Raw genomic sequence first — 20935 nt, 5'->3', positions numbered from 1 at the left:
CAGCCCAATTTAAAATCTTAACACCAACCATCCATGCAAACAGGTAATTAGAAAGATTGTCTGTTTTCTACCTCCTTAAGCCCAGTAAGTTTTAAGTCTGTTTTGTAATATGACACCAAATACTGGGTAATGGTGACAAATTGGGCTTACTTCCTTCAAAATATTTTACTGTGTCACCCTTGGTAGAGTCTGGCAAGAAAGCCATCACTGGCCCCGCAACCATGTTGCATATCATTTCATGTACTGAATGAACACTTGTGCAGGAATGTTTTGGCAGCAGTGGAATGCCACAGGATTTTCACTTGATTTTAGTCTGACATCACTTTGCAAACAATATTCAAAATCTCTGGATATGGTAGAACAACCACTGTGTTTGTAGAAGAGATATCTGACAGCATCAGAGAAAAAAATCTGCATCATTCCATCTGTGATTTCTGCAAGGGCTGTGTAAAGCCTGTTTAACTGAGCAGAGCACTGTAGCACACACCTTTAGTTTCTAGCACTCAGGAGGCAAGGGCAGTAGCATCTCTGAGTTTGAGGTCAGCCTCGTCTAAACAGTGAATTCTAAGATAGCCAGGGTTAAGCACACCCTTGCTCACACACAAACACATACCTCTCTCTCTCTCTTCTCTCTCTCTCTCTCTCTCTCTCTCTCTCTCTCTCTCTCTCTCTCTCACACACACACACACACACACACACTCTCACACACACTCTCACTCTCTCATACACACACACACTCTCACACACACTCTCTCACACACACTCACACACACACACACACTCACGCACACACACTCTCTCTCACACACACACACTCTCTCACACTCTCTCTCTCTCTCTCTCACACACACACACACACACACACACACACACACACACACACACACACACACACACACACAGAGTTGCTCACTGGCCGGCAGGCACATGCACATGTGCACACACCCACCCACCTGGACCTCCAGCATTGTGAACGGCTCCCATACCCTCCTCCTTCCCTCTACCATGGTTTTGTTTGTTTGTTTGCTTTGGAAACTAGGAAGTAAGTATTGTGGATTAAAGACTAGTGGTCTCTTACTACTCACATTTTGCTTCTTGCTTTAAAAAGGCAAGATACTATCTTGTCAATTTGATACAAACTAAAATAATCTGGGAAGAAAAAAATATATCAATTGAGAAAATGCCCCCCACCGCCTCCTACTGGCCTGTAGTTAAGTCTGTGCAGCATTGTCTTGATTGATAACTGAAGTAGAAGGCCCTAGTTCACTGTAGACAGTGTCACCCTGGGCAGTCCTGTATGGTATGAGAAGGCAGGCTGGGCAAGCGATGAGCAGCAAGCCACTAAGTAAGCAGGGCTCCTCTATGGCCTCTGCTTCAGTTTCTGCTCTGACTTCCTTTGATGAATTGTGACATGGAACTGAAGATGAAAGAAGCCCTTTCCTCCCCAGGTTGTGTTTGGATGTGGTGTTCTCAAAGCAACAAGAATATTAGGACAACTAGATAAACAAAAGGCCCTGATACACTCTAAATATGACCCCACCACCACCACCACACACACAGGGTTTCTCATGTAACAGTTCTGGCTGGTCTGGAACTCAGAGATCCTCCTGCCTCTGCATCCCAAGTGCTGGGATTGAAGACGTGTGCCTCGACTGCCTGGTTAAACATTCTTTATAAGAACAAATGTCAAGGGGACTCGAGAAGAGCACTGGCTGTTCTTCCAAAGGTTCTGAGTTTAATTCCCAGCAACCACATGGTGGCTCACAACCATCTGTAATGAGATCTGGTACCTTCTTCTGGCCTGCAGGCAGAACACTGTATACATAATAATAAAATATTTTTTTAAAAGTTAAAAAAAATAATAATAAAAAGACAGGCCAGGCGGTGGAGGCACATGCCTAGAATCCCAGCACTTGGGAGGCAGAGGCAGGTGGATCTCTGAGTTCAAGGCCAGCCTGGTCTACAGAGTGAGTTCCAGGACATCCAGGGCTACACAGAGAAACCCTGTCTCGAAAAACCAAACCAAACCAACAAACAAAAAGGAGACAGAATCTCAGTATGGTGCACATGATTTTAGTTCCACCACCTGGTTGGGTGAGGTATGAAAATCATGGATTCTAGGCCAGCTTGGGCTAGTAGCAAAACAAGATGCCCTCAAACAAACAAGAAGAAGAATAAGAGGAGGGAGGGGAAGGAAAGGAGGAGAAAGAGAAAGCAAGCAGAGGCACTGTTCAGTTCTGGATCACTTATCCACAATAGAGCAGGTCCTGGATCCAATGCTCAGCAATGGATGCTGAATCAATCAATCAATCAATCAATCAATCAATCAATCAATCAATCAATCTCTCTCTCGTTTTATTTTTTTTTAAGAGTCTATTTACCTATTATGTATACAACATTCTGCTTCCGTGTATATCTGCACACCAGAAGAGGGCACCAGATATCATAATGGATGGTTGGGAGCCACCACGTGGTTGCTGGGAATTGACTCAGGACCTCTGGAAGAGCAGTCGGCGCTCTTAACCTCTGAGCCATCTCTCCAGCCCTCTCGTTTTATTTTTGAGACAGGGTTTCTCTGTGTAGCTTTGGAGCCTGTCCTGAAACTCACTCCGTAAATCAGGTTGGCCTTGAACTAACAGAGATCCACCTACCCCTGCGTCCTGAGTGCTGGGATTAAAGCCATGCACCACCACCCAGCTGCAAGTGGAATCTCTTTATCAGTGAATCAACAAGCCGAGAAGAGAAGGAATGGCACTTTACATCAAAGGATCCAGCCAGCATTAGGTCTAACAATATCTTCAAACAGGGCTACTGCAAAGCATCTCTGTCTTACCTAGAGGGTACAGGAGTTTGGGTGTTTGCCTCCGCCAAAGAGTTCCATCTTCATGGGAGAGCACATCATGGGGCTTGTGCTTATGAAGTTCATTATAAAAAGACATCTTATCCAGGAAACTGTATACCTGCCAATATCCAGAAAAAAACCTAGTGACATACTCACTTATGGGACAAAAGGGTTCCATGCCAGTTCTTTAAACCAGACTGTATGTGCTTGTCCCCTAGACTTCTGCCAGAGTACTGCCCTCAGCTCTTCTCAGTTAAGCCTCACCATTCTTTACCTAACTCAAGTTCCCCTTACCCCCCCCCCACACACACACACACACACGCACGTCTCTCTCTGCTTGCAACTTCTTTCAATCAAATCCAGGACTGTGCAAAAGCTGGGGAAACAGTACACACAAGGCACATCCTCACAACTATTACTCATTTCTTAAATCTACTGTCCTCTCCTAAGCAGACATCAGACAACTGCACCCTTATTCTCATGGCACCTATCATAGGTATTTAGTAAAAAGATTTTTTTTTTAAGTCTTATTTATTATGTATACAGTGTTCTACTTGCGTGTATGCCTACATGCCAGAAGAGGGCACCACAGCTCATTATAGATTGTTGTGAGCCAACATGTTGCTAGGAATTGACCCCTGAAAGAGCTGACAGTGCTTTTAACCTCTAAGCCATCTCTCCAGCCCAAACTACATAGAACTGAGGTGACACCAGTGAATTGGAGTATTCCATTCAATTTCAGACAACTTCTTGTCCTGGCAGTGGACTTCCAATGTAGAGCACACACAGGAGTCCCGGGGGAACCTCGGCCTGCCCTCCCCTCCCCTTTTCAGAAATCTGACTAAAGCACTTACCTTTTTGGCAGTAGACTTCCCTGACACTAAGGCTCGCAGCAATTGCAAAAGTGGGGACAGGAGATGTGGAAACATCCCACACACGCTGTCCAGAATGATGCCAAGACCAGAGGTTGGTTCCTAAGGTAGAAAGGAAGAAGTCACCCCTCTTCACAAGTGCCCAGCAATCCTAAGAAAATTTAGAAACAGAGCCTGCAGAGATAACTCAGCAGATAGAAAACTGACTGCTCTTCCAGCAGACCCAGCTCCCATATGGCAGCTCACAGCTAACTCCCATCTCATTATCCAACACCCTGTTCTGTCTGGTCTCTACAGGCTGCCCATGCTCATGTGTGCAGACATAACATTCACACACATGAAACAAAACAGTTTTAAATTCTTTTTTCTTTTTTTGAGACAGGGTTTCTCTGTGTATCCTTGACTGTCCTGGAACTTGCTCTGTAGACCAGGCTGACCTCAGACACAGAGATCTGCCAGCCTCTGCCTCCTAGATGGTGCACCACCACCATCTGCAAAAAAAATTTTAAAGTTCCTATGTTTAAAAGAAAATCTAGAAAATAACCCTTTCCTATACAAAGACATAACTAACACTTTCTCAATAATGTAAGACATGCCGTGTGTTGGTGACGCACGCCTTTAGTCCCAGCACTTGGAGGCAGAGACAGGCGGATCTTTGAGTTGAGGCCAGCCTGGTCTACAGAGCAAGTTCCAGGACAGCCTCCAAAGCAATACAGAGAAACCCTGTCTCAAAAAAAAAAAAAAAAAAAAAAAAAAAAAAAGTAAGACATTCATATTCCACTGAAAAAAGATACAAAAGTATTCATAACCTGAAAAGAGGCTGCCTGTCTATCCAGTTCCCTTATCTTGGCCACCCTTTCTCTAGGCAGAAAACATTAATTCCTTCCGCTATGCTTCAATTAAAGTGAGAACTACCCCAAATCATGTCAATGCTTAGCCAGCACAAACAAGCAACACAGATGCCCAATCTAAATATGGTTTATAACAGCTTCTCTCAGGGAGTCTGTAGGTTTCAGAAGTTAGCAGTGTCCCTGAAAAGAGTAATGCATATAAGCAGATCCACCCAGCTGGGATACAATTGAAAAGAGACATAGCAGTTGGACCCTGAACCTTCAAAATGTTAATTCTAAAACCTATTACAGTGTTTTAACAATTCTCTTTGCTCAACAGCAGCAGTTCTCAACCTGCAGGTTGCAACACCTTTGAGAACTGAACGAACCTTTCATAGGGGTTGCCTAAGACCACAGGAAAACACAGATATTTACATCACAATTCATAACAGTAACAAAATTCCAGTTATGAAAATAATTTAACAGTTGAATGTTACAGGATATTTGATCTCTGAAGATGTGTTGCTGTTTTACCTTGCTTGTCTAAGGCACTGACTGGTTTAATAAAGAGCTGAATGTCCAAAAGCTAGGCAAGAGAGAACACATGGGACTTCCAGGCAGAAATTGGAACTTAGTAAGGAAGAGAGGTGATTTCTCCTCCAGGGAAACAGGGAGTGAATCAGTGGTACAGAATGGAGGAGCGGTAAAGAGTCAAGTGGCAGAACATAGATTTAACAGATGGGTTAATTTAAGTTATAAGAGCTTCACTACCTTACACTACACTAAGGACAAGCTTTCATAATTAATAAGTCTCTGTCAATATTTGGAAGCTGGTGTTACAAAGAAAAGTTCAACAAGAAAGTCCTGCTATAATTGCAGGCCCCATAACAAAAGCAACTGCATCAAAGGGCTGAGCAATAGGGAGGTTGCATTGTCACATACTTACTGTTCCCCAGAACAACTCTGGAAGAGAAGGGTCTGCCAGGACTTCACAGGCTGTATCAATTACATCCTGTGAAGAGAAGAGATGGTTTATCTTCCTGGCATGAGCCAGCTTCTCTTACGATATTCTATTAACATAAAGACATCAACAAATATGTTCACACATGTCAGAAAGAACTCTGGTTCACACTTATGGCATGGTGCTGCATGCTTATGATCTATGCACTTGAGGGACTGAGACATGCACAGACAGAGTCACAACTTTACCTTTACTTTTTTTTTTTTTTTTTTTCAGAGACAGGGTTTCTCTGTGTTGTCTTGGAAGTCCTGAAACCCAGACACCCCGGTTCAATTCCCAGCACCCACATGGCAGCTCACAACTTTCTGTTCCAGGGAATCTGACACCTTCACACAGACAAAACACCAAAGCACACCAGAAAGGAAGAAAGGAAGGAAGGAAGGAAGGAAGGAAGGAAGGAAGGAAGGAAGGAGGGAAGGAAGGAAGGAAGGACGGACAGAAAGGGCAGTTGCAGCTTAGAGGGAAAACACTGCTCCATAAGCCTGACAGCCCAGGTTTAATCACTAGAATCCATGCAACGGTAGAAGGGAGAACTGACTGAAAAGTTGTCCTCTGGCCTCCTTCCTCAAGCAATCACTCATGCTCATGCATACATACATACACCATCTATCTACATACAATAATATGATTATTTTAAAATTGTTTTTTATAAATTTAAACTTAAAAAATTTTAAAGCAAGAGTAAAGCTATAAAGCTAGACATGGTATGCACACCTATACTCTTAGCAGTCAATATTAATCTCTGGATCCCTTGAGCCCAGGAGCTCACATCCAAACAAATCTCTGTGAGTTTAAAGCCTGCCTGGTCTATCAACCAAGAACCAGACCAGCCAGAATTATACACTGAGACCCTGTTCCAAAACAAAGAAAAGAAAAACAACAAAACACATACACAAGCAGGCAGTGTGCAGCTCGCCTGTCAGGGAGTGTCAAATTGTCAGGATGCACATCCAAAGTCACAGTCAACCATGAACCAAAATCATTTGGGAAAGTGTCTGCAACATGTGGGAGGTTGAGATGAGTCTGGGCTACCTAGTCTCAGGGCCACCTGACTATAAAATGAGACTATATCTCAAATACAAAACAAGACAGTACAAACAATCATGTCTGTGTATCAAACATACATACTATTACTATAATTATTCCCTAGACAGGATAGTATAACTACAATTTACATACTAGAAATCATCAGTCACCCAGAGATAATCTAAGTATATAGGATAACATGAACAAGTTTTATATGAATCTTTTGCTATTTATACATGGGAAGTAAAAATCAGTGGATTGTGGTAAACTAGGAAGTTCCTGGACCTAATGCTTGGAGGATACCATGACAGAATCGTATATAACATGATTCCAATACAGAATTATACTAGAATTTACAGTGTATGTGTGTCTGTCTGTAAAATGGAAAGGACATTTTCAATGGTAACTATATATATAGTTATATATATATCATATAATCCCTTTCTGTATAATAGGGTTATATACTTTGTATCACTTTCTGAGTTTGCCACAATTTGCATCTCATTCCTATGATAATAAATGGAAACAAATTAACATTAACAAGTGAAACAAAATGAGCTGTATTAGATCTGAGGGACAGTGTCATGAGTGACTGGACTGTAAATGCGGGGCAGCTAGGCAGCCTAAGGAAAGCGACCTACTGACCTGTTGATTGCCCAGCGTGTGCAGCTCCAGTGAGGTCAGAGCAAAGGAGAGGAGGCCATAGACACACATGCAAGCGGTGCTTGTGGTACACTGGAAAGAGAAAGGAGTGAATGTCTAAGTCTGAGTAACACAACTTTTTCCAAGACTCAGCCATCATATCAGTAGTGTCCTAAAAAACAAATGCAAAAGGAATCACAAACATTACTAATTTTCCTAATTTAGTTACAAGATTAGGAAGAAGAACTCACAAACAGAAGAACACAGGAATAAAACCAAACTCTAAAGGACCAAAGATTTTGTGGATAACAAGGCAAGAGTCTGGATACCTACTAGAGGCTCTAAGAGCTAATCAAAAAGACACACCAATATCCACCAACCTGCAGCACTAAGAGCTGCCTGCCTGTTGGCTGCTTTCTGTTTTAAGACTAATTTCTTTTTTTGTTTTTTGAGACAGGATTTCTCTGTGTGGCCCTGACTGTCCTGGAACGCCCTTTGTAGACCAAGCTGGCCTTGAACCCAGAGATTTACCTGTGCCTGCCTCCTAAGTGCTGGGATCAAAGGCATGCACCACCACTACCCAGCTAAGAGTAATTTCTTTTTAAAAATTCTTGTGGTACAGTTTGAACCCAAGGTCTCATGAAGCAATGACTGGGCTCATATTCTACACTGAGCTTAATCTCCAGCCACAAAGGGTAGTTTTCAGAGCAGCTTTAGGGTGACATCAGAGTTGTCACACTGCCCTAAAATTTCCATTTGGCTTATTCATCTCCTTCCAACCATCCTTGGCAGCAGCTGTTCTTTTGACAGCCCCAGAGTGTCATAATGCTGGAGCCACACACTGTTTGGCTTCCTCAAACTTACTTCTTTTACTTAGTTATATGTATCAGGATTCTCCTGTCTTTTTTCACTGGGGGGGGGGGGGGTTAGGACAACTGGGAATCAAACCCAGTGTTTCATGTATGCTGTGTGAATACTGTATAACTGAGCCATATCTACAGCCCTCTTCTATGTTTTCTCATGGTTTCTTCTTAAAAGTGAACAATCCACTGTCCTATTTGCCAGAGTTTACTTATAGCTACTAAAGGGCATTTTCCCCAGCACTATGAAGGTAATTATGGCGACAATGATGCTACAAACATCTGTGAACAGTCTCTTCTACTCTTCTACTCAGTAGGGTAAAAACCAATGATTACAACCTCTAAATTTCCATTTTTATTTTGCCTTATTTTTGGTGGCACAGAAGATTAATTCCAAGGCCAGATGTATACTGGGTAAACACCTGACCACTGAGCCTGCTCCTGATGTTTCACTTTAGCACATCAACATAAGCTGACTAACCAGCCAAACTCCATTTGAGCCCCAACAAAAACTCCAAAGTTTCTCATTCATGCTTACAGCTGAGTAAGTTCCCACTCAGATGTCCCCAGTCATCCTCTACAACAGTGGGTCTCATATTCCTAATGCTTCAGCCCTTTAATATAGTTCCTGAGATTGGGGTGACCCCCACCTTAAAATTATTTCGTTTCTATTTCAAAACTGTAGTTTTGCTACTGTTATGAATCGTAATGTAAATATTTGTGTTTTCTGATGGTCATAGGTGACCCCTGTGAAAGGGTTGTTGGACCCCTAATAGGGTCAGAACCTACAGGTTGAGAACAAGATTCAAACTCATCATCAGTTCAAACTGTTTACCAATTGCTCAGTATTATTGTTTGGGTCAAATTACACCTTTCTCAGTTTGTTTTCTAATGTGTAAGTCACACAGTACTCCAAGCAGAGCTGTTACCTAGACTGAGTAAGATACCACTGGAGAGGGCTGGAGAGATGGCTCAGAGGTTAAGAGCACTGACTGCTCTTCCAGAGGCCCTGAGTTCAATTCCCAGCAACCACATGGTGGCTCACAACCATCCGTTATGAGATCTGGTGTCCTCTTCTGATGTGCAGATATACATAGAAGCAGAATGTTGTATATATAATAAAATCTTTAAAAAAAAAATACCACTCGAGAGAGTGAGTACGCTGTCTGACCACCTACAAATGCCAGTGAAAACATCATCACAAAGCTGGCACAGTGGCACATGCCTGTAATTCCAGCCCTTGAGAGGCTATGGCAGGAGGCTCATGAGTCTTTACCTCAATAAAGAATAAAAATCACAGCTAGGCTGTGGTGGTGCACGCCTTTAATCCTAGCACTCTGGAGGCAGATGGATCTCTGTGAGTTCGAGGCCAGTCTACAGAACGAGTTCCAGGACAGCTTCCAAAGCTACACAGAGCAACTCTGTCTCAAAAAACAAAACAAAACAAACAAACAAACAAAAAAACAGAAAGAATAAAAATCACAATGACAGGCTGAAGAGATGGCTCAGAGGTTAAGAGCACTGGCTGTTGTTCCAAAGGTCCTGAGTTCAATTCCCAGGAACCACAAGGTGGCTCACAACCATCTGTAATGAGATCTGATGCCCTCTTCAGGCATGAAGAGACACGTGCAGGCAGAATACTATATACATACTAAATAAATAAATAAATAAATAAATAAAATCACAATGATCAATGTTACTACCAAAGTTGTCAGTGTTCTTCTCCAGGGCCTGCCCTCTGCAATCTTACCTACCAACAACTTGAGACTTACATCATTTCCCCCACTGGCAAGTGACCGAAGCAGTCGAGTTAAGTACTGAAACACATTCAGCTGGATGGCTGTGCCACCTATTTTCCTGACCACACTGCTGGTCTCTTCTGGGTTCAGTGTGTGACGGAGGAGAGCCCAGGCCAAAAGTACAGGGGCGTGATGTGGAATGTCTCCCAAGGTCAACATCACACGATCCATATCCTAATGAGAAGAGAAAACACTTGTGTCTATGAAAAGAAAAGGTCCAGATCCAGCCAGGCATGTCATCATGCTCAGCAAGCCTCAACTGGAGACACTCACTCTCCTGCACCAACACTGCACACACACTTCTTCACCCCAAACACCTTGCTAACACACCCAATTACTCCTACATTTACCCACAACTTTTTCTACTGGTTTTATTAGAATCTTAGTTTAAAACTATAAAACACATGTACAAATCGAGAATTAGAGATGTTATCAGCCTGATGCTTGTTGAACTTTGCATGACCTCCCACTTTCTACTCATTCTAACTCAGTGTTTGTTCATCCTTATCTTTTTTTCACAAAACCTACCACAAAAAATTTTGTCCTGGGACCACCTCGGTCGGTAACTCAACTACCTACTGCAGAGTCAATTATCATCTCTGCACAATTAACTTTGACTTCTCCTAGACCTAAATAAAAATACGAACTGAAAATTCTGTGCATCAGGATAATTTAGCAGCTAAAAACTAACTAGAAAGCAACTGAAGAAAGAAAAATGTGCTTCCAAGTTCACCTGACAAACAAGCCCATCTTGAGCAAACTGGTGCAGCTCTCTCCTGTCATCCAAGGCACACTTGTGCAAGGACTCGATATCCATGCCTTCCACCAGGATGAGGGCACTGAAGTACCTGAAAAGGACAACCCACACCACAGGACCATTCAGCTGTGTTGAAACTGACTGAAGATGTAAGACACTCGCTTATCAATAGTTACTAGTGAGTATTTTCACATTCTTTGCTATCACTGAGCTTTTAAATATAGAGGTTGCTTGATTTTGTGGTGCTGAGGACCAAACCCAGAGCCTGTGTGTGTCAAGTATGCATCTCACCACTCAAGCTGTATCTCATACCCTTGGAATGTACTTTATGCTCCCTTTTTCAGTATATCTCAAATTCAAGTACTTGACACTGGCCTGTTGCGGGGCCTATTATTCAGGAAGCTCAGAACTAGCCCTGAAGATATACACAGCTACAAACCACATCTAAACCAGCTCTCACTCCTCAAATGTATTTCTTTGCTCATTGAGAAAATAAGCCTCAACATGTGGCTATATCCATGGCCATCAGTACAGAAAAAATAAATTCAAAGACTATAGGCAGTGACCTCAAAGAAGGCAAAGAATACACATCTTGCTTATCAGTGTCATCATGGCACTTGCACTGTGCCTGCAGTAGTTGCTCAACAAGTACTCTTGTTGAATGGATGAATGAACCTCTTAGATTAAGACAGAATGTCTTTGGGGCTAATGAGATGGCTCAGCAGCTAAGAACACCTGCTGCTCCTGCAGAGGATCCTGCTCAGTTCACAGCACCCATATGGCTCATAACCATTTGTAACATCAATTTCAAGGGATTCAATGCCTTCTTCTGCCTTCTATAGGCACCAGGCACACAAATAGTATACATGCATACTTGATGGCAAAACATTCTTTTTTAGAAAAGTAAAAATACATTTTAAAATGAATAAAGAATAGGAGGGTTTTTCGAGAACAAGTCCCTTAATTACAGACTATACTTCCTGTGTGAAAAGGAACACGTCAGCACACGTACGTACCACTTCTCTACCCACTCAAAGAAAGGTACATCTTCCCTCTCCATTTCAACACAGAGCCACTGTAACACCAATGGTCTAAACACTGTAAAAGTTTCATAAACTGCAATTCATTTAGACTCACCCAATCCGATCTACAAAAGGATCCATGGTTTCATCCACCAGGTGTCTATTGGTCTGCCTACTACCAAATCCTTGGTCCTTGAACATTTTGGTTAGTATCAGTAGGTCATTGGGCGACATCTCAAAGTACGCATAATAGAGGAAAATAATTTCTAGCAGCATAGACTGCTCCCGGAGACACTGAACAAACCATCGAGACACCTGGCGCTCAGTCTGCAACAATATAGAGAAAATGGTAGAGAAAGTTAAACTTGACAACAAATTACTTTTTTCTTTTTCCTATTCTTTCTTCCTTTTTTTTTTTTTTTCCCTTCCCCACGCCCTTTCTTCCTTTTTTAAATGATTTATTTATGGTGTATGCAGTGTTCTGTCTGCAGGGCAGAAGAGGGTACCAGATCTCATTACAGACGGCTGTGAACCACCATGTGGTTGCTGGGAAGTGAACTCAGGACTTCTGGAAGACCAGCTAGTGTTTTTAACCACTGAGCTATCTCGTCAGCACCTCTTTTTCTCTTGTTATAGACAAGGTCTCACTAAGTATCCCTGGCTAGTTTGGAACTGCCTATGCAGACTAGGCTGACCTCAAACTCAGGGATATCTACCTGTATTTGCCTCCCAAGTGCTGGCATTAAAGAGGAATGTACCACCATATCCATCCCTGAAAATGTTATTTTTTTATTACATAATATGTGCATAATTATAGTTTTTAAAATACAAGAATAAAGTATAAAAATGATGTCCTTGTGTCAGGCAGTGGTGGTGCATGCCTTTAATCCCGGCACCTGGGGGCAGAGGCAGGTGCATCTTTGAGTTCAAGGTGAGTCTAGTTTACAGAGTGAGTTCCAGGACAGCCAGGACTGCTAGAGAGAAACCCTGTCTTGAACAGAAAAAAAAAAATAGAGGGGAAAGAATGATGTCCCTATGATTTCTTTTTCTTCCTTCCTTCCTTTCCTTCTTTCTTTCTTCCTTTCTTTCTTTTGCTAGACAGGATTTCTCTGTGTAACTTTGGAGCCTGTCCTAGAACTTGCTCTGTAGAACAGGCCGACCTCCAACTCATAGAGATATGCCTGCCTCTGTCCCCTGAGCAGTGGGATTAAAGGCGTGCGCCACCACCATCCAGCTTCCCTGTAATTTCTATTGCCCAGTCATCTATCTAGTACATCTATCTTGTACAAAGCAACTAGTTTTAGAATCTAGTCTCCTTTCAGCAATGTGCCAAACATAATGGCTGATTCAATATATATTCGCTCTCTAAACCAAGTAGCATATTACACAAGTTACTTACCTTTTTTATTTAATAATGTCATTATTTTTTTTAAAGATGTGTTTATTGTGTATACAGTAGCCAGATCTTATTACAGATTGTTGTGAGCTATCATATGCTTGCTGAGAATTGAACTCAGGACCTCTGGAAGACCAGCTAGTGTTCTTAACCACTAAGCCATCTCTCCAGCCCCAACAATGTCAAGGATAAATTCCTACAACAGTGTATTTTCCACTCCTTTTCACAGATGCATTTAGTGATTTGCATTTAGTGATTTGCTACATAATATAGTCACTTCTTCTAATGTTGTGTAGAATTTCCCTGCATATAAATGTTATAATTTCAGAGTCCACTTGGAATAATACATTGAGGGAGGGAGTTAGATGGGGTGTGTGACAGTCTCATGTTATTCAGAGTGAGTGAGTGTGTGTGTGTGTGTGTGTGTGTGTGTGAGAGAGAGAGAGAGAGAGAGAGAGAGAGACAGAGACAGAGACAGAAACAGAGAGACAGCCTCATGCTGTCCATGCTAGCCTTGAACTTACTATATAGCTGAGGCTAATCCTGAACCCCTGATTCTTTTGCTCTGCTTCCCAAGTGCTAAGATTATAAGTGTGCAACAAACCCAGCGTACTACAAATCTTCACTAACATAATCATGCTACAAAGCCTACAGAACAATTTGGCAAAACAATTGGCAAACAGAAGATCTGGCCAACTTTAAACAGCTGATATTTATAGATCATCACACTCTATAACTGTCAAGCACACATTCTTTTCAAGAAGACACGAACATGGTATATTCACCAATAAATATCCCATGGTGGGCAATAAACATGGGACAAGAATTAGAGATAGACTCTATGACAAGAACATGCCATAAGAGCTAGAGGGACAGTGCCTTTTAAAACACTGCAAGGAGCTGCTGGGTGTGGATCATGCCTGTAATCCCAGGACTCAGATACTAAGACTTTAGGAATAACCTGAGTTCAAGGACACTCGGGACTATTTAGTGACATCTAGACTAGCCTAGGCTACAGAGTGAAACCCACCTTTACAAGAAAATCAGGCATCAATGCCAGGCACGCTTAATCCCAGAACTCAAGAGGCAGGAGGACCAAAAGTTCAAGGCTATCCTGAACTATATGTTCAGTTTGAGGCCAACTAACTAGTGTTATAGGAAAGCCTGTCGCAAATAATAAAATAAATGTAAGTATACTGATCCTAACATAAGCAAATTTAACATAATTAGCCAGGCATGATGGTGTATGTTTATAATCCTAACACTTGGGAAGCTGAGGCAGAGTATCACTATGAGTTTCAGGCCAGCCCAAACAGAAGAATGAGACTCTATCTCAAAAACTGAAAAGATAGCTCAGTGAGTAAGAATACTTGCTGTCAAGTTTGATGACCTGAATACAACCACCAGAATGGGCAGGAGAGAAGCAACTCCTGCTGCATTTCCTCTGACCTATGTATGCACACTGTGGAATCTACACACACACAGACACCTTGTTTTGGGTAGCAGAATGGGCATTGAAGCTAGGGTCTCAAGTGTATGAGCTAAAGCCCCATCTAGATACTGATTTTCTTCTTTTTAACTTGGTTTCTAGGAAAAGGTCTACAATACAGATGGCATTTGGTTCTCCAGTTGGCTACACAATGGTTCTAGTACCATTTAACTGCATGATCTTAGTTCTCACTAGTAAAATGTCTTTTTCTTACATGTACTTTACTATGGATGTTTTGCCTATCTATATATCTGTGGTACACATTTGCGCAGAAATCTGCAGAGGCCACCAACGTTTCAGATTCCCAGGAACTGAAGTTACTGATGACTGTGAGCCACCATGTGGGGGCTGGGAATTGAACCCAAGGTCCTCTGGAAGAACAGCCACTGAACCATCTCTCCTGCCCCAAATGTCAGCTGTTTTCACATTAATTTCCCATCAGTTTTTGTGTCTATTCACATGCTAACTTGTAGCTTTATATTACTATTCTTTCTCTGCTTTTAGGGGACTGGAGCACACTGCAATGGAGCACATTATCTACCTTATTTCAGTTCTCCAGTAGCATAAAAGAAATTAATTTTATGATCTGATAAGGCTATTTCTCCATTTTCCTGGCTTCCTTTTATTTGGTGTTTAGAATCACTAATTTCAAAACAATGAACAAAGCAAAAACAAAGGCTTTTTTTTTCTTCTTCTTCTTTTTTTTTGTTTTTATTTTTGTTTTTCCAGACTGGGTTTTCTCTGTGTAGCTTTGGAGCCTATCCTGGCACTCGCTCTGGAGACCAGGCTGGCCTCGAACTCAGAACTCACAAAGATCCGCCTGCCTCTGCCTCCCGAGTGCTGGGATTAAAGGCGTGCGCCACCAATGCCCGGCTAGTATTCTATTAACTACTAAGACAGTATTTTAGGTAATAAAGTAAAAGACAAAGGGGGTGGGGTGGGCTATCACACAATAATCCTAATACAAATGAGGAAAGAAAAGGAAAAGGGGTGGGGGAGAGACAAAATGGACCAAGATAAAAGTTCAGAATTAAGCCGGGTGTTGGTGGCGCACGCCTTTAATCCCAGCACTCGGGAGGCAGAGGCAGGTAGATCTCTGTGAGTTCAAGACCAACCTGGTCTACAAGACCTAGTTCCAGGACAGCCTCCAAAGCCACAAAGAAACCCTGTCTCAAAAAACAACAACAACAACAACAACAAAAAGTTCAGAATTAGGCACCATCAATCAATGTTTTATTCTGACACAATTCCCTCTGCGCTGAAGAACCCGCACATGTGCTCAGCTATGTACCTCTCCTAGGGCTCCCTGAACAAGGCATGTTATTCTTCTGACTAGAGATGAGCACAAGTACTACATACCATTAGATTGCCATGTGTCTCCCAGGTCGGTGCTTCCATTCGGTACAGCTCCTCAAACTGCTGTCTGTATTTTAAAACTAGTTCCTTCTCCAGTTTGTCAACACAGTCTGCGTATTCAGCCTTAAAAAGCAGAACACAGTAATGCATGTGTAGTATAAAAGGCAAACATTCAAGTGTATATGAGTAATATGAAATTATTTAAATCAGAAGGACAAGGGGTACAGAGAACAAAGACAAGCTGAGCTCACCCTATAGGGATGTCGTTCATCTTGGAAATATGTCAGAAGATGTAAGACACAACGAAGAATGCAGGTTCTTTCTTCATAGTAATAATCTGCAATCTAGGGGGAAACACACAAAAGTTCAAAAATCAGTTCTCACTCTTGCAAAAAGAAGACTCAACTTCACAACTGCTAATAATCAGATCATTCAAACATGTGCTTGGAGGGCAGGAAAGACGGCTCAGTAGATAAAGGCACTGTTCAACAAGCCTGACAACCTGAGTTCAGTCTCCAGGACCACATGTATGGTAGAAGAAGAGAACCAACTCCCTCAAGTCGTTCCCCATGCTTTCTATGAAGGCATATACAATAAATACTTTAAAATTCACTTCATTCTATTTTTATTTGTATGCATGTATGTATGTATCACATACGTATAGGTGCTTACCAAGGCCAGAGGAAAAAGAAGGGCAATAACGCCCTAGAACTGGAGTTATAGGTATTTGTGAGCCGCCACATGGGTTCAAGGAACCCAACTTGGGTCATCTGGAACAGCAGCAAGTGCTCTTAACCAATGAGCCACCTCCAAGTCCTAAAAAGCATTTTATTACATGAACAGAAAATACCCCTCGCCGGGAGTTGGTGGCGCGCGCCTTTAGTCCCAGCACTAGGGAGGCAGAGGCAGGCAGATCTCTGTGAGTTCGAGACCAGCCTGGTCTCCAGAGCGAGTGCCAGGATTGACTCCAAAGCTACACAGAGAAACTCTGTCTCGAAAAACCAAAAAAAGAAAAAAGGAAAAGGAAAAGAAAAAGAAAAAGAAAAGAAAATACCCCTCTGTAGCAGACTTTCTTGTACTGCCAGTCCCCAGATCATGACATGGAGACTTATTAGTTATGAATGCTTAGCCTTACCCCACTAGGTCTTAGAACTTTAACTTGCTTCTCTTCATCTACTTTCCTGCTTCTTCTGTGGCTGGCTGGCCCTGGGAGTCTTTCTTTCTCCCTTGTTCTCTTTTCTCTTTTGAGCCTAGATTTTTTCCTTCTACTTATTCTCTCAGCCAGCCCTTCCTATCACTCTACTGGCCACTGGCCATTCAGCTTTTTATTAGACCAATCAACTGCCTTAGGCAAGCAAGGCAAAACAACAACACATCTTCACATAATTAAACAAATGCAACACACTTTACATAAATATTCTGCAACATAAACATAGTTAAAGTAGTATTTCACAACACCCCTCCACAAAAATAAACCATAAACCAAGAAATAAGCCATGAAAGAGAAAGGGAATTATTATTTAATAATCTAAACACATTTCCAAAATACTTTTCTAGCACGAGTTCTCAGAGATCCCAAATAACATCAAAGTTACAAACTGGCAGGTCAAATACATGAAGTAAATGTACAACTACCAGAGCTACATGCTCTAACCACACACAACCAATGGACTTGAGTTGTACTGAGTATCAACAGTTACTATTCTAGTAGTCAAATCCACAGATAGATCCAAAGTGAGAAGGCTGTAGGACAGGTAAGGAGTACAGGAATACAAACTAATCCTGCTGAATTTAATCTAAAAGGACTGAGAGTGGGACTCAGTGGTGGAATGCTTCCTTGTATTTTGAGGCTCTGAGTTAATCACCAGCATATCCTTCCCACCAAAAATATCAAGTTAACTGAGCCTTAGAGAATAGCCATCTATGAATGAGTTGTCAGCACCAGCAGCAGAAGAAACTCTGGGAAAAACTCCTTGGCTGGGTCCTGTGGCTAAGAAGACTCAACGAAGAACTAAACACTCAGCCAAGAGAGTGTTGGCATATGCCTTTATTACGTAGTACTGAGGAGACAGAAGTAAGTGGATCTACATGAGTTCTATGCCAGCCTGGTTGACATAGTAAATTCCAGACCAGCCAGGAATACACAGTAAGACCCTGTCTGAAAAACAAACAAACAAACAACAATGACAAAAAAAAAAACAAAAACAAATGAAAAGGCAGGAATACCCAGAAAAACAGGGTCTAGGAGATGTCACACAATTGTTTATTAAAGAATGAAACATCAATTAGCGCTTACCTTAAGGGTTAAGGCCTGGCTCTGCCTCTCATCTTGCAGGACCGTCTGAAGGAAAACAGAGCAGTCAAGAGGCTGTCTTACAGGCAGAATTCAACTGGCAAAGAAAAAGATGCACCACACCCTTCATGACTACCCATCTATTTCTTTTCTGTAAACATTTCCACCTTATGTTTAGGCCAGGTCTAACCAGATGCCCAACTCATTTCTCTGTTCTCTGGCCTGTCTCTTTATACATAAAACTAAAGCTGAGCAGCCTGGGTACTCTCTTAGACCTCTCATTTATATGTAATTCTTCAAAATTTCAAGTACTACAAGAATGAAGACAGGTGTCAGCTTAAATATACATTGGGTTCTTTCCAGCCTTTAAAAGTCTTGCCTCAGGGCTGGAGAGATGGCTCAGCAGTTAAGAACATTGGCTGCTCTTCCAGAGGGACTTGGGTTCAGTTCCCAGCGCCCACATGGCAGCTCAGAACTGTCTGTAGTTACAGTTCTATAGGATCAGACACCCTCACACAGACATGCAGGCAGGTAAAACATTAATGTACATAAAATAAAAATGAATAATTCATTAAAAGTCTTGCCTCAGGGACTGGAGAAATGGCTCAATAGCACAGATTGCTCTTAACCACTGAACCCAGGTTCAATTCCCAGCACCCACATAGCAGCTCACAGCTGTCTGTAACTCAAGTTCTATGGGACCCAAAACCCTCATACAGATGTACATGCAGGTAAAACAACAATGTACCCAAAATAAAAATAAACTACGAAAAACAATCTTGCCTCAGCTGGACAGTGGTGGTACACCACTTTAATCCCAGCACTCAGGAGGCAGAGGCAGGAAGATCTCTGTGAGTTTGAGGCCATCCTGGTTTACAGAGTGAATTCCAGGACAGCCAGGGCTATGCAGAGAAACCCTATCTCGAAAACAAATAAATGAATAAATAAATAAACAAAGTAAGTAGGTCTAGCCTAGGCACCTGTGTATCTCATAATCTCTTGTGTAAAGAGTCAGGGATGGAAATTTCCAAGAAGCAAGGTGGATGGCAGCTGGGCAGAAACACAAACCTTGAGTGCATCCCGAGTCCCCCTGTAATCCTCCTGAAGGTAACACTGCAGTAACTGCACACTCTGCTCTTCATCCAGACCCTAAAGCACAGAAGTCTTACGTGAGCAGCAGCCACTGAATCTCAGAATTTTTATTAACATCATTAATAATGAGGCCGCAACACCCACACACACCATAAACTGATCCCCCCCCCAACACTTAATAACTTTTACTCACCAAGAACTTGCTGATTCGTAAGCCCAGTTCCTTCAGCGGTGACGCTACATCTTTATTAGCTTTCACTCTTTCAGCTGAACTTGAACTATGAGAAAAGCAGTGAGTTATTTCGTCATTCACAATGACTCTCAAGGGTATAAAATAGAAACACCGGATGACACTTTAGTACTGGCCTTTTTCCTTTAGTGTCTGTAAAATACACAAACATCATACCACAGACTTTATAGAACAGAACTGGCTTTTGCCTATGAAACAAAATCATGTTGGAGGCCAGAGGTCAATGTCAGATGTCCTCCTCTAACTCCTCAGTAAAGTAACCAAGAGTAACACCACCACTTCTTCTATGGGTCTACCACACACACTCTGAAATGATGTAACAAGAATGGTATTTCACCTCTCAAAAACCCATACCTCAAGTCCATAACGAGAAAAACACCAGATAAGTCTAAGTGGAAGACATCATGTAAAATACTCCCCTAGACTTCTCAAAACTGCTCATGGTCATAAAACCCAGGAAAAAACTGAGATACAGTCACAGTTGAGCCCAAAAGACACATGACAAGTAAATGCTACCTACACACTGCCCTGTACTGGACAACAGAACAAGGAGAGGACATTTGGAGTTAGGATGTAGGACAGCTGGTTGAGTACAGGTGAAAGGCTCTTCAGTTCAATCCAAGAACTCAAACAAATAAAACACGAGGTTATATGTCAGTAAAGTCTAGAGTTTGAGTTTTTTTTTTTTTGTTGTTGTTGTTGTTGTTGTTAGGTTTATCTGGGCATGGTGGCATATGACTTTAATCCCAGCGTTTGTGAGGCAGAGGCATGCTGATATTCTTAAATTCAAGGGCAGCCTAATCTATATAGTAAGTTCAGGACAGCCAGAATAAATAGTGAGACCCTGTCTCAAAAAGCAAACAAAAAATATTACTAGACATCAAATCTAATGTTAAAATTTTGATTTACTTAAGTGTCTGGGTATTTTGCATGCATGTGTGTCTGTTGCCAACAAAGGCCAGAAGACGGTATCAGATCCCCTGGAACCAGGGGCTTGCTGATACTTGCATAGAACTTATATTCCTTGAGTGAATATATCATTTTCTCCAGTAGACAGTGGAGAAGATAAGAAGTAAAAAGAGTCGCTTTGAATTGGTGGAACATGCCTTCAGTCCCAGCACTCAGGCAGAGACAGGCAAATCTCTTGAGTTCCAGGCCAGTCTGATCTACAGCCAGGGCTACACAAGGAAATCCTATCTCAGGGGAAAAAGAAAAGAGAAAGGACAACTGGATTACTGTGAAGGAAGTGATCCTTCCTTTCAACAGATGGGAAAAAATATGCTAGACTCATCCTGCTTATGTTTAAACTAAACTAAAGAGTGAAAGCTAATAAATACTCTCATTCATTTACTAGCCCAGCAATTTAAGAAAACACATAGGGCAAGCCA

The 20935-nt window shown here is 41.9% G+C and overlaps 1 protein-coding gene across 2 annotated transcripts in view; it reads right to left on the bottom strand.

Moving 5' to 3' along the window:
• LOC100753702 (nucleoporin NUP188 homolog) overlaps positions 1–20935 on the bottom strand; it is a 55612-nt gene that overhangs the window by 24706 nt on the left and 9971 nt on the right. For both annotated transcript variants that reach the window (XM_035446980.1, XM_027423177.2), the window contains exons 4-15: positions 19491–19575; positions 19274–19354; positions 18209–18253; positions 16164–16256; positions 15916–16035; positions 11787–11998; positions 10626–10740; positions 9866–10066; positions 7237–7326; positions 5491–5556; positions 3697–3816; positions 2834–2960 (exon numbers count right to left, since the gene is read on the bottom strand). In XM_035446980.1, the coding sequence (XP_035302871.1) occupies positions 2834–2960; positions 3697–3816; positions 5491–5556; positions 7237–7326; positions 9866–10066; positions 10626–10740; positions 11787–11998; positions 15916–16035; positions 16164–16256; positions 18209–18253; positions 19274–19354; positions 19491–19575 (1355 nt within the window). The remainder of the gene's footprint in view (positions 1–2833; positions 2961–3696; positions 3817–5490; positions 5557–7236; positions 7327–9865; positions 10067–10625; positions 10741–11786; positions 11999–15915; positions 16036–16163; positions 16257–18208; positions 18254–19273; positions 19355–19490; positions 19576–20935) is intronic.

This window comes from Cricetulus griseus, chromosome 6 (assembly GCF_003668045.3).
Source record: "Cricetulus griseus strain 17A/GY chromosome 6, alternate assembly CriGri-PICRH-1.0, whole genome shotgun sequence".
NCBI lineage: Eukaryota > Metazoa > Chordata > Mammalia > Rodentia > Cricetidae > Cricetulus > Cricetulus griseus.
The sequence above is the reverse complement of the archived record's forward strand: the minus strand, read 5'-3'. Positions and strand labels throughout refer to the sequence as shown.